This window comes from Cucurbita pepo, chromosome 1 (genome assembly GCF_057944985.1).
Source record: "Cucurbita pepo subsp. pepo isolate OVF chromosome 1, ASM5794498v1, whole genome shotgun sequence".
Lineage (NCBI taxonomy): Eukaryota > Viridiplantae > Streptophyta > Magnoliopsida > Cucurbitales > Cucurbitaceae > Cucurbita > Cucurbita pepo.
Genome location: NC_141798.1, coordinates 5536972 through 5552005, shown reverse-complemented (window position 1 = coordinate 5552005; position 15034 = coordinate 5536972). Strand labels below are relative to the sequence as shown.

General features: G+C 37.1%; 6 protein-coding genes across 6 annotated transcripts; 3 read left to right on the top strand and 3 right to left on the bottom strand.

Moving 5' to 3' along the window:
• Positions 1-4114: 4114 nt before the first annotated feature.
• Positions 4115-4809, bottom strand: LOC111792695 (18.2 kDa class I heat shock protein). Its single transcript, XM_023674252.2, has one exon. The coding sequence runs from the start codon at positions 4722-4724 to the stop codon at positions 4281-4283; it is 444 nt and encodes a 147-aa protein (XP_023530020.2). The 5' UTR covers positions 4725-4809; the 3' UTR covers positions 4115-4280.
• A 379-nt stretch (positions 4810-5188) lies between these two features.
• Positions 5189-6003, top strand: LOC111792649 (17.8 kDa class I heat shock protein). The gene has a single exon (XM_023674196.2). The coding sequence runs from the start codon at positions 5291-5293 to the stop codon at positions 5768-5770; it is 480 nt and encodes a 159-aa protein (XP_023529964.2). The 5' UTR covers positions 5189-5290; the 3' UTR covers positions 5771-6003.
• Positions 6004-7473: 1470 nt separating this feature from the next.
• Positions 7474-8228, bottom strand: LOC147793804 (17.8 kDa class I heat shock protein-like). The gene has a single exon (XM_087117395.1). The coding sequence runs from the start codon at positions 8123-8125 to the stop codon at positions 7646-7648; it is 480 nt and encodes a 159-aa protein (XP_086973521.1). The 5' UTR covers positions 8126-8228; the 3' UTR covers positions 7474-7645.
• Positions 8229-8600: 372 nt separating this feature from the next.
• LOC111792687 (17.8 kDa class I heat shock protein) lies at positions 8601-9273 on the top strand. Its single transcript, XM_023674241.2, has one exon. The coding sequence runs from the start codon at positions 8676-8678 to the stop codon at positions 9123-9125; it is 450 nt and encodes a 149-aa protein (XP_023530009.1). The 5' UTR covers positions 8601-8675; the 3' UTR covers positions 9126-9273.
• A 2057-nt stretch (positions 9274-11330) lies between these two features.
• LOC111792622 (17.8 kDa class I heat shock protein) lies at positions 11331-12241 on the bottom strand. The gene is made up of 2 exons (XM_087117392.1): positions 11476-12241; positions 11331-11442 (listed from the first exon to the last, which is right to left on the bottom strand). The coding sequence occupies exon 1, from the start codon at positions 12136-12138 to the stop codon at positions 11659-11661; it is 480 nt and encodes a 159-aa protein (XP_086973518.1). The 5' UTR covers positions 12139-12241; the 3' UTR covers positions 11331-11442; positions 11476-11658.
• Positions 12242-12533: 292 nt separating this feature from the next.
• LOC111792627 (large ribosomal subunit protein eL33w) lies at positions 12534-14368 on the top strand. The gene is made up of 5 exons (XM_023674162.2): positions 12534-12673; positions 12782-12817; positions 13042-13270; positions 13362-13404; positions 14092-14368. The coding sequence occupies exons 1-4, from the start codon at positions 12642-12644 to the stop codon at positions 13401-13403; spliced, it is 339 nt and encodes a 112-aa protein (XP_023529930.1). The 5' UTR covers positions 12534-12641; the 3' UTR covers position 13404; positions 14092-14368.
• The last annotated feature ends 666 nt before the right edge of the window (positions 14369-15034 follow it).

Here is a 15034-nt window from a genome sequence, read left to right as displayed (position 1 = left end):
CATCATCAATACCATAATCTTTCTTCCTTTCTTTACCCACAAAAAATAATAATTAAATAAGCCCAACATGTTATGTAACCCTAAAGATAAAGGAAATCTAAAAAGAATTTTAGTCAAATTCAACAAGTTTGTAAAACTCTTTTTTTAAGTCCAATTTTAGTTTAGTTTATAAAATTATCGAAAAAAGGTGAATAACAAAGCAAAGAAAGAGTACCAACACTTCCTTAGAAAAATTACAAAAATATTTCAAAATGGATATTCATATATGGTATAGCTAAACCTAATATTTATAATGGGCAAATATAAATAAAAATTAAAAAAAAAAAAAATAATTTTCCTTTTTTCCTATAATTTAACATTTGGTGGAGAGATCAGATCTAGAGGTGTAAGAAAAAAGTGTGTTCATCCAATTAAAACCGAACAAAACAAATGCATAAAGTGGTCGTAATTGAGTAGTTTAAAGGGGAAAACGTACTTGAGATGCAGAAGCCTTGCCGGAAAGTTTGAGATGGGGAGCGGCGGAGGGGGGCGGAGGAGTGGAGGGATTAGTAGCTAAAGGAGGCATCCGAAGGGATAGCATGATCCAAAATTACGTAGAAGAAATTTAAGGATATAGATAAGTTGGGATCAATGCGATCCCTTTGGATGCTTCCTGTAGTTCCACACAATAGCCTTTCTTCATCTTCATCCTCTAACTCGGTTCCTAGGGGAACACTTCAATATAAAAAGACCCACTTTAGTGCTTAACCTTCCCTCCCCCCTTTTTTCATTTTTTTTTTTTTATTCTCTCCCTTTTAATTATAATAAATGTTCCCAAAAAAAAAAAAAAATAATTAATTTTCACTCTAAACTTATTCTAACCACAAATTTCCAATTTCATTACCTTTAATAAGTTTAAAAAATAAATATATTCAATAGTTAATTTGTGCCTCGGTTAAAATTATCACCATACTAAACTATATTTTATTAATTTTAACTACCTTTAAAGATTTTTATTAGTGTGCATGTTAGTGAAAATTAAGTCAGAGGGTAAAAATTACTCGCACTTATTTAAGATTTATCTAAGTTGATATAATTTTTTTAAATTAATTTTTGCTAATAAAAATTATATATAAATTTTATCCTTAAACTTGGTTTGTCATGCGTACTTTTGTTCTAATACGGTAAATTTTAAATTTAATTTTAAAATATTCTCTTTTAGTCACTAAACTTTTTTATTGACATTAATTTTATATACATCATTTAATAAAAAACCAGAAGTGACAGATTTAAAGACTTAACTAAAAATATATAATAAACCAGAAGTGACATATTTAAAGACTTAACTAAAAATATATAATGCCAAGTCAGAAATTATATAATAATCTTAAAAAAAAAAAAAAAAAAAAAAAAAGAAAGAAAAGAAGTTAATTGTAATGAGAATATATTTTGAGGTTTCCCCGTTTTTGTGTACAAGTTGTTGGTGGAATTTAATGGGTTTGAAAAACATTCCAATTTTGGGAAAATTAAGTTTGGTTATTCCCAATGCTTTATTTTAGTTTGGGATGTTTGTTATTGTGTTTAAAATCCATGTGATTATGTTTGATTTATTTTAGTATCATCTGGAACACACATAGTTGTAAGTCTCATCATTGTTAACAAATGAATGTTTTGTTTGTGTGTTGCAGGGCATTCAGATGGGCATAAATAGTGGAATTTATTTAGAGAACTTTTGAGTAGAGAAAAGAAAGTGACAAAAATGGTGGTGTGATGGGCTTTTGAAAACTTCCTCCATAATGCACAATGGTGGGTACCTTATAAATGGTGCACATGGAAAGGTAAGACTCTCATCCCCTCCCCTCCCCTCCCCTTATTGCATCTTAATTTAATCTCAGAAACACTCTATTTTTAATGACACATAACTAACACCTTCTTTCTTCTTCTTCTTCTTCTTCTAATTTGTTATTCCACTTGGGTTTCAGTTTCTGTTTTCTCTTATTCATAGATCATCATGTATGGTGCTAGATTTTGTCCACACTACTGAAGCACAATGGACCACCAACCCAGAGTGCAGGCTTTTGCTTACAAATGGGTGCTATCAAGACCCCACACCCACCATACTAATAATAATAATAATAATAATAATAATAATAATAATAATAATAATAATAATAATAATAATAATAATAATAATAATAATAATAATAATAATAATGCATCAAAACAAGAAAGGAAAGAAGAAAACCAACCCTTTTCTGCCTGCCTTATACTGCCTGCTCTCATGACACAAATCAAAGCTAGCCTTTGCTTTCTGCTCTCATTATTGCTCCATTCATGTTCCTCATTTTTCGGACATAATTCTTATTTCTTCTCAGGCCTTGTAACCCAGTTGGTGGTGCATAAAGGACCATCAATATTTCAACCTCCCACTGCTTTTTTTTTTCTTTTTATTTTTTTTTTTCCTTTCTTTCATTTTATCTTTTATTTAAAATCATATCACAGAATTCCTAGCCATCTGTGCATACTAGTTACCATTTCAAAGATTGATAAACCCAATACCCTCACTCGAGTTGAAGTCAAATATGGATAAACGTATGATTAAGTGATTGAATAATTGACGATTTAGTGGTCCAATGTAATGTACAAAGATAAAGGCAATGAATTGAATTCCACTGGTAAGCCCTTTAATATTTGGAAGTAAGACATCTGGACCACAAATTATATTGGTTGGAGGCATCCTCTTGAACATTTCTTGGAGTTTGTTAATATAGATTTCTTGGTAAGCTACGATGCCCCAAAATTCATAACTTTCAGTCAGACCCATTGTCCTATTTTGTTGCTGCAACTCTAGGAAAGGCAACCCAGTTTTGGTTGTCTTTTACATCATTACAAACAACAGACGCTATTAATTGCATTAAACTATGAAACATTTTAAGCGTCCCCTGATGTAATTTTACTAGAAGGATGATCCCAAGACCTGGTAGATAAGTGAACTTTCCCCCATAACATTTCACATATTGAATTGAGTAATTATAGGGTATGATTTGAGTTGATAGCTAAATGTGTATTTCCATAATCAATGGGTAGAATTCAATCCTCTCACAAAAAGGGTTTGTTTTGGTATGGTATATATTAGAAAAAATGATATGATCATTTGAAATCCTTATAACCAAATCATATAATTTAATTTAGAGAAACCCATCAAGAATATATGCGGATCCGAGTCATCTGAAAATTGGAGATCTGTTTTGATGGGCATCAAGAAAGCGTAAGCGGGACATTTGGTGGCAGCCCTGTTACTCAAAAGTCTCCATTATTGTCCCTCTCAGGTTATCTCCACCAACTTTGATATGGTGCTCCTTATTTAGGGTTGCAGACACTCAAAAGGAAAAGGAAAGAAGAAAACAAAAACACGAAAGGTTGTCCATAAACTTTGGCTGCTTGGAAAGCTTGCAAATTTCCTTTTGGTGCTGTCATCCCCATATCTCTTAAACACAAAACCTGACATTGTCTTCCCCATTTCGGCCTAGTTTTGATGATGAATTATAGTTCAGTTATGGAAGGATGAAAATTTATTAGCTCAAGTTCCTAGATTCGTCCATGCTTCACCATATGTAATATGGTATTACAACAAGAAATCTTACCAAATTATTTTCATTAAAATCTTAAAATATAAACCTTTTTAGTTATAAACGTGCTTAAGTCCTTTCAAGGGAGCTAATTCGACCCTTGCTTTTCCAGACAACCAAATATTCTCTGTTTTTTGTTGGGTTAGTTTAGATTATATTATATGAAAAAGGGCACGACACTATCTTTATTAATTAGAATAAAAAGTATAAGCACGTGCATATGTGCACGGCCCCGCCAGGGGACTAGCCAATTCGGAATGCTCTGAGATCCAAAAAAGAAAGCCCAAATAATTGGACTGGATTTAAAGCCCACGTAGGGAAGCCCACCTCATTACATGAACTGGGTCAGTTGCCTCACCTTCGAGCTTTGAACCTCGACATTCATTTAGTCGATAATATCACTCATAACAATAATTTAAAAGGAGTTCAAGCCAATTGCTTTTATGTTTAACATCCTTTTCTTTATAGCACGGGTCAGACACATGAACACAAAAACAATCGAAGGGTTGAAACACAAGATGTATGTATATTAGTAGGCTGATACTATTGTTCGCTTATTTGCTTATATTACATTTTACACTAATTTTCATACACGCACCCAACAACTTCAAACCTTAACATTAACACATCGCAGTACTTAAGACACAAACAAAGGCCAACACAAACAAATGTCTACCCTGAGATTTCAATGGATCTCATTTCAGGCTTCTTCTCTTTCGTCTTGGGCACCCTCACAGTGAGAACTCCATTTTCGATGCTGGCCTTCACCTCTTCAACTTTAGCATTCTCCGGCAGCCTGAATCTCCTCACGAACTTCCCGCTGCTTCGTTCAACTCTATGCCATTTATCATTCTTCTCCTCCTTCTCTTTGCTTCTTTCTCCACTGATCTGCAGGACTCTGTCTTCTTCTACTTCTACTTTCACTTCCTCCTTCTTCATCCCCGGAAGATCGGCCTTGAAGATGTGGCCTTCTGGGGTCTCCTTCCAGTCGATGCGGGTGTTGGCCATAGCAGATGTCTCCCGATCAAATGGATCCCAAACATCCAATGACAATAACATGGGGTCCGAGTTGTTGCTCCCACGCCCACCAAAAAATCTTGGAATTAGCGACGTCATTTCTCACTTCTGCTTACTTCAAAGCTTCTAAAAGACTACAAAGAACTCTGCGTTGAGATATTTTTATTTTTCTTTTCTTGTTGGTGATGCCGAAATTAAGGCGCACTTCGGGGTTTAAATAGGACGTGGCATACAAATTTTGAGATATTTCGTGGGTCTTCTGGTGTCTTCGTTTCCCTTTTTGACTTTTGGTTCAAAATTGATGCGTACAAAATTCCAAAATCTTCTGGACCAATTGGGTAAGTTCATTGTTCTGTTTTTTTGAACGAGCAAATAAGCCCATAGTTGAGGCCCAATGAAACTATGGATTGGATCGGAATTACTGTGCAGAGTTGGTCCAAATCCATCGAGAACATGGTAGAAGCTTGTGGACAATCCAGGAAAGGAAGAGGGGAGAAGATACTAGAAAAGCCACGACACCACTCGCATGCTCTGTTGCTTCCTATTTAAATGCCTTGATCCCGGCGGTGGAAGAGCATCGACAAACACAGCAAACGAAATTCCAATTCTATCAATCTCAAGTATCAGTTTCAGCAATTCTACTATCTAATTCACCAACAACGACGATGGCGTTGATTCCAAGCATTTTTGGTGGGCGCCGGAGCAACGTCTTCGATCCCTTCTCCTTAGACGTTTGGGATCCTTTCGAAGGCTTCCCATTTTCAAGCTCTCTGGCCAACGTCCCCTCCTCTGCTCGCGAGACCTCTGCTTTTGCCAACACCCGCATCGACTGGAAGGAGACCCCAGAAGCCCACGTGTTCAAGGCGGATCTTCCGGGGATAAAAAAGGAGGAAGTGAAGGTTGAAATTGAAGAAGGGGGAGTTCTGCAGATCAGCGGAGAGAGAAGCAAAGAGCAGGAGGAGAAGAACGACAAGTGGCATAGAATTGAAAGAAGCAGTGGGAAGTTCATGAGGAGATTCAGGCTGCCTGAGAATGCGAAAGTAGAAGAGGTGAAGGCCAACATGGAGAATGGAGTGCTGACGGTGACGGTGCCCAAAATGGAAGTGAAGAAGCCAGAAGTCAAGAGCATTGACATCTCTGGTTAAACACGGTTGGTTCTTCTGCTCCTTCCTGATCTGCCCATGTGTTGATCACACATGGGCAAAAGTAAGTTGTTGAAATGGTGGGTTTCTGATTTTGGTGTTTTCTACAATGTTTTTGAATGTGAAAAAGATGAAGAAGAGGGTTTGTAATTTCCGGTCTCTTTGTGGGCTGTTTGGGTTTTGTTTATGATCTATGAAAAAGAAAGCGTGAAAGGAGATATGTGTAAAAGAAAATATATGGTAATTAAATAAATCTGTTTGGTACTAGACAATTTATAGTATCTTTGATAATTTGATGTGTTTTTTAATTTTAAAATTTACTTCGTTTAACGTTGTTTTTATTTTTGATAAGTGAGATCATTGAAAATTATTAATTTAGCTTTAACGGGTGGATCTAGGATTTGAGTTTATTTATAAAATATAGGATTTGAGTTTATTTATAAAATATAGTATAATATGGGTGAATTAATTATATTAATTTAGTAACTATATAATTGAAAAAAAAAAGATGAAAGCTTAAAATAATAATAATAATAATAATAATAATATGCTATTGAGAAAATTTTAAAAATCGACAATAAATAAATAAAAACCCATAAAACTGGAAAAAGACGGAAAATCGGGAAAAAAAAACTAGAAGGAACAAATAATACAAAATAGAAATAACAATAAAATAAAAAAAATCATATGTAAACAAACAACGAAGAGAACGAAGATAAATAAAAGAAGAAGAAAATAATATAATAAAATAAAATAAGAATTAAAAATGAAAGAAAATAACAAAAAATTAAAAACGAAAGAAAATTAAAAAAAAAATTAAAAAAGAAATAAAATAGAGAAAAATAAATTATTGGAGGAAGAAATAATATAAAATAACGAAAAATTCTTTCTTCAAATGTGTTTACAAAATCCTCCATTTTTTTTCTTCTTCTTCTTTCGTGAGACTTGAGACTTAAGACTTTAAGAATAGATTCTTAAATACTAGCTCTTTAATTATGTTTCTAATTGTGCTGGAAATCAAGAATTATATTCCATTATACTTCGATGCTCTTAAATTCTTCAATCATAAATTCTTCAACCATATTAAAAGAATTGGTCTCTAATTGTGCTGGAAATCAAGAATTATATTCCATTATACTTCGATGCTCTTAAATTCTTCAATCATAAATTCTTCAACCATATTAAAAGAATTGGTCTGATCACTTCTTCTTATCAGTCAAGTGGGCTCTAATGAATTCGTATTCACTGGTATGGTGTGAATCCGATTCAAGCCGGATCTTGGTTTATATTGAAACTACTTACGGTGGGATAACTTGCATTGTTTTCATTTTCAAACAAACCTTTTTCATGTTTGATTACGAAGTCGATGCACATTGCAAACACAATGTGCATCACAATTCTTTGCTTTATTATGTAATACCACTTAAAAATTCATTTTGCACATTACAAAAGCGGGAATAAATTATGTATAACATCCTATTTATAAAGCCTTGGAGGTGTACAACCAGTTATCAAGAAACAAACTATAAACTCCTTCTTTACCACTCTTCTCTTACGTCTGATGATTTAGAGATTCAATTTTCTCAAATAGAAGTGAATAAATAAAATAAAGAAATTTCTTATGTCTTGATGAATTAAATTAAGATCAAAATTTTAGATGTCCAATTCAATTTTTTTTGTCGTTTTTTATTAGAGACGAAGAGAACTGGATATTCATATCTTATACATCAACGACTAAATATGAGATACTGTGTCTAGTACACGACCAGACCGACCAGACCGACCAGACTCCTTTTCGACTTTCCAATGTAACAAACTACTACTAAATTACATGTTTTTATTTAACCCTTCACTCATCACAATAACCAAAACACAACATCAGCCAGAGATGTCAATGGTCTTGATTTCCGGCTTCTTCACTTCCATCTTAGGCACTGTCACCGTCAGCACTCCATTCTCCATGCTCGCCTTCACCTCTCCTGCTTTTGCGTTCTCCGGCAGCCTGAACCTCCTCAGGAACTTCCCACTGCTTCGTTCAATTCTATGCCATTTGTCGTTCTTCTCCTCCTGCTCTTTGCTTCTCTCTCCACTGATCTGCAGCACTCCCCCCTCTTCAACTTCAACTTTCACCTCCTCCTTTTTGATCCCTGGAAGATCAGCCTTGAAGATGTGGGCTTCCGGGGTCTCCTTCCAGTCGATGCGGGTGTTGGCAAAAGCAGAGGTCTCACGAGCAGAGGAGGGGACGTTGGCCAGCGAGCTTGAAAATGGGAAGCCTTCGAAAGGATCCCAAACGTCTAAGGAGAAGGGATCGAAGACGTTGCTCCGGCGCCCACCAAAAATGCTTGGAATCAACGCCATCGTCGTTGTTGGTGAATTAGATAGTAGAATTGCTAAAACTGATAGTTGAGAATGATAGAATTGGAATTTTGTTTGCTGTGTTTGTCGATGCTCTTCCACCGCTGGGATCAAGGCATTTAAATAGGAAGCAACAGAGCATGCGAGTGGTGTCGTGGCTTTTCTAGTATCTTCTCCCCTCTTCCTTTCCTGGATTGTCCACAAGCTTCTACCATGTTCTCGATGGATTTGGATCAACTCTGCACAGTAATTCCGATCCAATCCATAGTTTCATTGGGCCTCAACTATGGGCTTATTTGCTTGTTCAAAAAACAGAACAATGAACTTACCCGATTGGTCCAGAAGATTTTGGAATTTTGTACGCATCAATTTTGAACCAAAAGTCAAAAAGGGAAACGAAAACACCAGAACACCCACGAAATATCTCAAAATTTGTATGCCACGTCCTATTTAAACCCCGAAGTGCGCCTCGATTTCGGCATCAGCAACAAACAAGAAGATATTCAGATTATTGCACTCTTTAAGAAAGCTTTGAAGTAAGCAGAAGTGAGAAATGACGTCGCTGATTCCAAGCATTTTCGGTGGGCGTAGGAGCAACAACTCGGACCCCATGTCATTGTCTTTGTCATTGGATGTTTGGGATCCATTTGGTGGGGAGACCTCTGCTATGGCCAACACTCGCATCGACTGGAAAGAGACCCCAGAAGCCCACATCTTCAAGGCCGATCTTCCGGGGATGAAGAAGGAGGAAGTGAAAGTAGAAGTGGAAGAAGGCAGAGTTCTGCAGATCAGTGGAGAAAGGAGCAAAGAAAAGGAGGAGAAGAATGATAAATGGCACAGAGTTGAACGAAGCAGTGGGAAGTTCATGAGGAGATTTAGGCTGCCGGAGAACGCTAAAGTTGAAGAGGTGAAGGCCAGCATCGAAAATGGAGTTCTCACTGTGAGGGTGCCTAAGACGAAAGGGAAGAAGCCTGAAATCAGATCCATTGAAATCTCAGGCTAAACATTTGTTTCTGTTGGTCTTTGTTTGTGTGCAAGTGCTGCAATGTGTGTGTGTGAGTCTTCAGGTTTGAAATTGTTGGGTGTGTGTATGAAAATTGGTGTAAAATGGAATATAAGTAAATAAGAAAACAATAATATCAGGATACTAATGTACATATATTTTGAGTTCCAACCCTTTGGCTATAAAGAAAAGGAGGGTAAATATAAAAGCAATTGCCTTCGTGACAGAAATTATCAACTAAACCAATGTCTCAAATCTATAAGAGATTTAAAGCTGAAGGGTTTAAAGTTCATGTAATGACCCAAGAAATTAAATGGGAGAACGATGAGTTGCACATCTAGGAAAATCAGATAACGGTGAAGCTTACCTATGAGGATAGCTGTTAAAGTCGAAGTGGCTAATCCCATAGAGGTTAGCTGTGAGTTACCTTTGATCCTGAAGGGGTAGTCAAAGCTGAGTGATGACTCCATGGAGACCAAACGAGGTTGAAGTGTTGTACCCCATTTGAGGTAACTTAGGCCCAAGTTGTGTCAGTTTAGAAATTGTTTCTTTTGAACGAGAAGCGCCAAAGAGCAAGAGAAGAAGAAGGACAAATGGCGTAGAATTGAGCAGAGCATGCGCCTGAAATCAAGTCCATCGACATTTCTGGTTAAAGTTCAATAATGTCGAAGAGAGTAACACTTAAAAATTTAGTGAGGGTAAGGTGTGATCTTCCTGTTGCAACAAGCAAAGCAGCGAGCGATTCTTGAGAGCCTCAATGAGTGCTATGATATAACCAAAGAAGACGATGTGTCATCAATACACTACACAAAATGGCATTGAAGAGAAGTTGAGGCAAGCAAGATAGGGACCTTGAGTAGTTTGGAAAGTCACATATAGGCTTGTTGAAGAGTGAGTAGGGCCTCGTATCTTAACTTTGAAAGTCGAGATTTCAAGGAAATTTTTACACCCGGTTCTGAAATCGAGTCAGTCCATGTGAAATATGAAAGCTTGCCAAATTTGGTGTCAACTGGACACTAGATGGGCTCTCTACGACACCACATGTCAGCCAAAGCTATGTTTAAATGTACCTTATAGAAAGACATGGTGTTGTCTCTCCACCACCTTTGGTTCTTGTGGCCTAATCGAACTACCATGTAGCACATACATGTGTCATAGCGAGAGTGAGCATTGCGAGACGAGTGCTTCAAGCGACTTCCTATAAAATGGGTTTTTCAAGGATAGTACAGGGTGGCACGAGTGTGTCGATATTGCACCCCAACCCATATGTCGGAGGTTGGATCATACACCCACTATCCCGTACGAAGCTATAAATGACACGACATGGGCATGAGAGGATCCAATGCCTCAATAGAACCTAGATGGAAGGATGTTCGAGATATTTCAATATTATAAATCAACTGGGGCATGTTCTCAAGATCGAGTAAGTTGTGATGGCCGACGAAACCCTATAACTTGGGATGAAATCTAGGCCATGTTAATTGGGAATCAAGATAATGGTATGTGCCGTTGCATTAAAGACCTCGGCACCAAATAAGAACTAGGTAAAGTTGAATGAACTTGGTCTAGTGTAAAGGTAACTTGATTGTATCGCAGACGAATGAACATGCACGTATAGATAGTGGTCACAAACTTGAATGTTATATAAGTGATGTTTAATAATAGATAGTGGTCACAAACTTGAATGTTATATAAGTGATGTTTAATAATCTCACCTAAAGTTGGATGAAGGTACAAGTGGAACACATAGAGCTCAAATTTCTTTTCTTCCAAAATTGATAGCAAACGTGACAGGCCGCACCATTAAAAGAAGTATATGATCTTTTAACACACCACAAATATTCATTGTACAAAGATTTTTATCAAACAAAGAAGTCAGTTTGAGATTCATTGTGATCTCAAAATTAGAAGCTAGTTCTTAACAATTTGAGATAAAAGGTGAGTTAAGACACTATCTTGAAGAAGAGCGAGTTGAGTTGCATGCTTAATCACTTTCTAGACTGAGTTGAAACAGATACAGTTTAACCTAGGCTGTGGAGTAAGTTGTTTGGAGTTGGTTTTCATTCAGGTGCGTTTGGACACTTTATGAGAAGTTGTTTTAGATCTTTCTTGTTTTAGATCTTTCTTTATTGTTTTAGATTTTTCTTTATTGTTTTAGATTTTTCTTTAGCAGGCACCACTTTTTAAGCTGGTTTGAGCAACATGTACTTCACATACACCGTAATGACATTGCTATCAGCTTACTGAATTACATTGGTTAACTGTACTACAAAACAATTACTATTCACTAACTCAAGAGACTTCGCTACTTAAAAACCTTCTTTTTATTCCATCATTTCAACTTAAAAACCTTCTTTTTATTCCATCATTTCAACATTCACAAACAACATTCACAAACAACATTCACAAACAACATTCACAAACACTGTAGAAGACACCAAAACAGATACCCACTTAATCCAACAACTTACTTAACACCATGCCTACAATCCGATCAAAACATGGGCAGATCAGGCGGAAGAACCGACACTGTCTAACCAGAGATGTCGATGGCCTTGATTTCTGGCTTCTTCACTTCCATCTTGGGCACCGTCACCGTCAGCACCCCATTCTCCATGTTGGCCTTCACCTCTTCTACTTTCGCATTCTCAGGCAGCCTGAATCTCCTCATGAACTTCCCACTGCTTCGTTCAATTCTATGCCACTTGTCGTTCTTCTCCTCCTGTTCTTTGCTTCTCTCTCCGCTGATCTGCAGAACTCCCCCTTCTTCAATTTCAACCTTCACTTCCTCCTTTTTGATCCCCGGAAGATCCGCCTTGAACACGTGGGCTTCTGGGGTCTCCTTCCAGTCGATTCGAGTGTTGGCAAAAGCAGAGGTCTCACGAGCAGAGGAAGGGGCGTTGGCCAGTGAGCTTGAAAATGGGAAGCCCTCGAAAGGATCCCAGACGTCCAAGGAGAAGGGATCGTAGACGTTGCTCCGGCGCCCACCGAAAATGCTTGGAATCAGCGACATTGATGTTGGTGAATTAGAGAGTAGAATTGTTGAAACTGCGAAATAATACTGATAGAATTGGAATTTTGTTTGCTGTGTTTATCGATGCCCTTCCACAGTTGGCATCAAAGCGTTTAAATAGGAAGCAACAGAACATGCAAGTGGTTTCGTGGCTTTTCTGGTATCTTCTCTTCTCTCCTCTTCCTTTCCCGGCTTTTCCATAAGCTTCTACCACCTTCTCCACGGATTTGGACCAACTCTGCACAATAATTTCTGCCCAATCCATAGTTTGTTGGGCCTCTACTATGGGGTCGAGATGATACGTTGATTTGGGCCTAGCCTACCGGTCCGCCATTGATGGGTCGGAGTTAAAAGGCTTAAAGCCCAACAATATAGTATGGCCCATCAACAAAGCCCACAAACGCGGTGCTATAAATTTTGAGAATTAGGGTTTTAGTAGGGAGTGAAACGCAGTTCGCCGGCCGTCCGAACCCTGTAGCTGAAGGATAAACCAGACGCCGAAGATGGTGAAAGGAAGCCAAGGAGAGAGAGTCAGGTCTGTAATCTCAACCTAGCGAAGATCTCCTTTAGAAGTCCTCTTTCGATGATTCTAACCCTAAAATTGTTTCATTTGTCGTTCGCTTATGTTTCTTGTTGGAATCAGACTTTACACCCGGGGAACAATTCTCGGCTACAAGAGGTAATCAAGCACTACTGCCTATTAACTCTGGCATTCGCATTTTCTCGCTTTCTGTAAAATCGACAAAGTAATATTAAAGTTGTGTGTTTCTCGACTGTGTTTTATTATTTTTTCCTCGACTTTATTGTAAAATTAAACTATATCACTTGTTTACTACCCAAATTGTTATTGGGGAATAGTTTGTCATTTGTTCGAAAGCTAAAGATGGTTGGTATATTGGTCAGGTCGAAGTCGAACCAGTACCCAAACACTTCTTTACTTCAGATTGAGGGTGTTAATTCCAAGGATGAGGTTTCCTGGTACCAAGGAAAGCGATTGGCATATATCTACAAGGCTAAAGTGAAGAAGAACGGATCCCACTATCGTTGCATTTGGGGCAAGGTCGCAAGGCCTCATGGTAACAGTGGCATCGTTAGAGCGAAGTTCAAGTCTAATCTGCCACCGAAGTCCATGGTATAGAGTTACAGTAAAAAAAGACTACCTTTTGTGTTTAAGGCCTCTCTTTGTTTTGGTTTTAACGACTGTATCTTGAAATTCACTGCAGGGTGACAGGGTCAGAGTATTCATGTACCCCAGCAACATTTGAGGTGACTAGTTTCTCAATGTGCTGGAAATTTCTAGATTTTGATAATTTTCTCTTTATTTTTTGTCCTTTGTATGCTTAGATGCTGCTCATTATTGCTTGGCTTGTCTTTGGCCTCAAAGTGCACTAGTTTTGTTTGCTAACTTTGTACGTAGTGGGTAATTGAGCTGCAATGTTCATTCATAACCATATTGTTCACCAATGTGGGATGACTGTATTTCTTCTCCGATATGCATTTTCAGTAGGAGGCCTGCTTGTATTCAATTGATATATTTCTATACAAGTCTGGGTTTAGAGATTTTGATGCAGTAGACTGTTTGTTTGAACCAAGTTGAAGAATGTAGCTTTTGTTGAGTAGTTGATGGAATTTGACAGAAGATATTTGGATTGACAGCCTGTTTCCTGTGCTTTCGATATGCATAGTGTATTAATGTTTTGGCCAATTCATCAATTTTAACTTGTCGCCTCGGTATGGGCAATTCCATAATTTTAGAAAGACAGATTTTAAATTTACTCAATCGAGATAGTGGCAAGTTAATTTGTGGGTGAAGTGCAAACATTTAAAAGGATGTGGGAATTTGTTCACCACATCACACGTGGACCTTACTATGATGGCCTATTTTTTTGTTTCACTGTTGCTTATTAGATATCTTAGTTTCTGTTTATTTACCGTTGCTTTCTGTCCTTGCAGTCATGGAGAACCTTGATGAAACGAGTGGTTGTTACATGAAGGGATTTATATTTTTATCATGTTTTGTGAGCTAAGGTAGAATCATTTTCTGTTTCTGTACTGGGTCATTTTTGCTGTCTAGGCCAAGTAGTTGAACAAAATTATAGAACCACTTGTCTTGAGCATTTTTCATGCGATGTAGTTGCACTTTTCTCAAGTGGTTTTCCCGTATACGAAGCCTTTACATACTTGCGCTTTCAGCTATAATATGAACGTGGATTGCACATCTTTTCGTTGATTCTCTTTATTCCCGTTTCCCTCCACTTTATTACTTAATAATCGGGTGTCAAAACATATACATTGTTAATACATCAACCGGGTTGATATATTTGTGGATTAGTTTGAACGAGTTATAAAAATGGCTCAAATTAGAGTCATGAGTCACAGGCTGTTTACGTAATTATTGGGTATTGATAAATTTGGGAACTATTTTGTTTTAATGTATTGAAAAGTTGAGTCTCACATTGTGTGTGCAACTGAATAGAATGGATGAATGTTTGACACTAAAAAGTCTAACATAGGTAGGTTCATTAGATAGTTATCTTTATTTAATTTGACTAGAGGTGATATACTTTTAGATCTAAGCAGCTTGATGAATTTGTGTTGCAGTAAAGGTTCCACATGTGCAACCATTCTTGTTGATTGAGTTTTGAAAATGAAATTACAGGGATACTTCCTATTTCTATCAATTCTAACAAGGAGAGTTGGCAATTTGAATGCATCTCCAACATTCTTCTTTTTGTTTGGGTTCGTTAGTGTTATCCTCAAAGCCATTTGGTTGATAAGGAACTTGCTATGCTTCTAATAAGGCAATCTTCTAATACAATTTTTGGAAGGAAATACAGTTTTGTGCGTTTCAACGCTATGTGCAAGAGAAATTATTGCATTAATGACAATTCTAAAT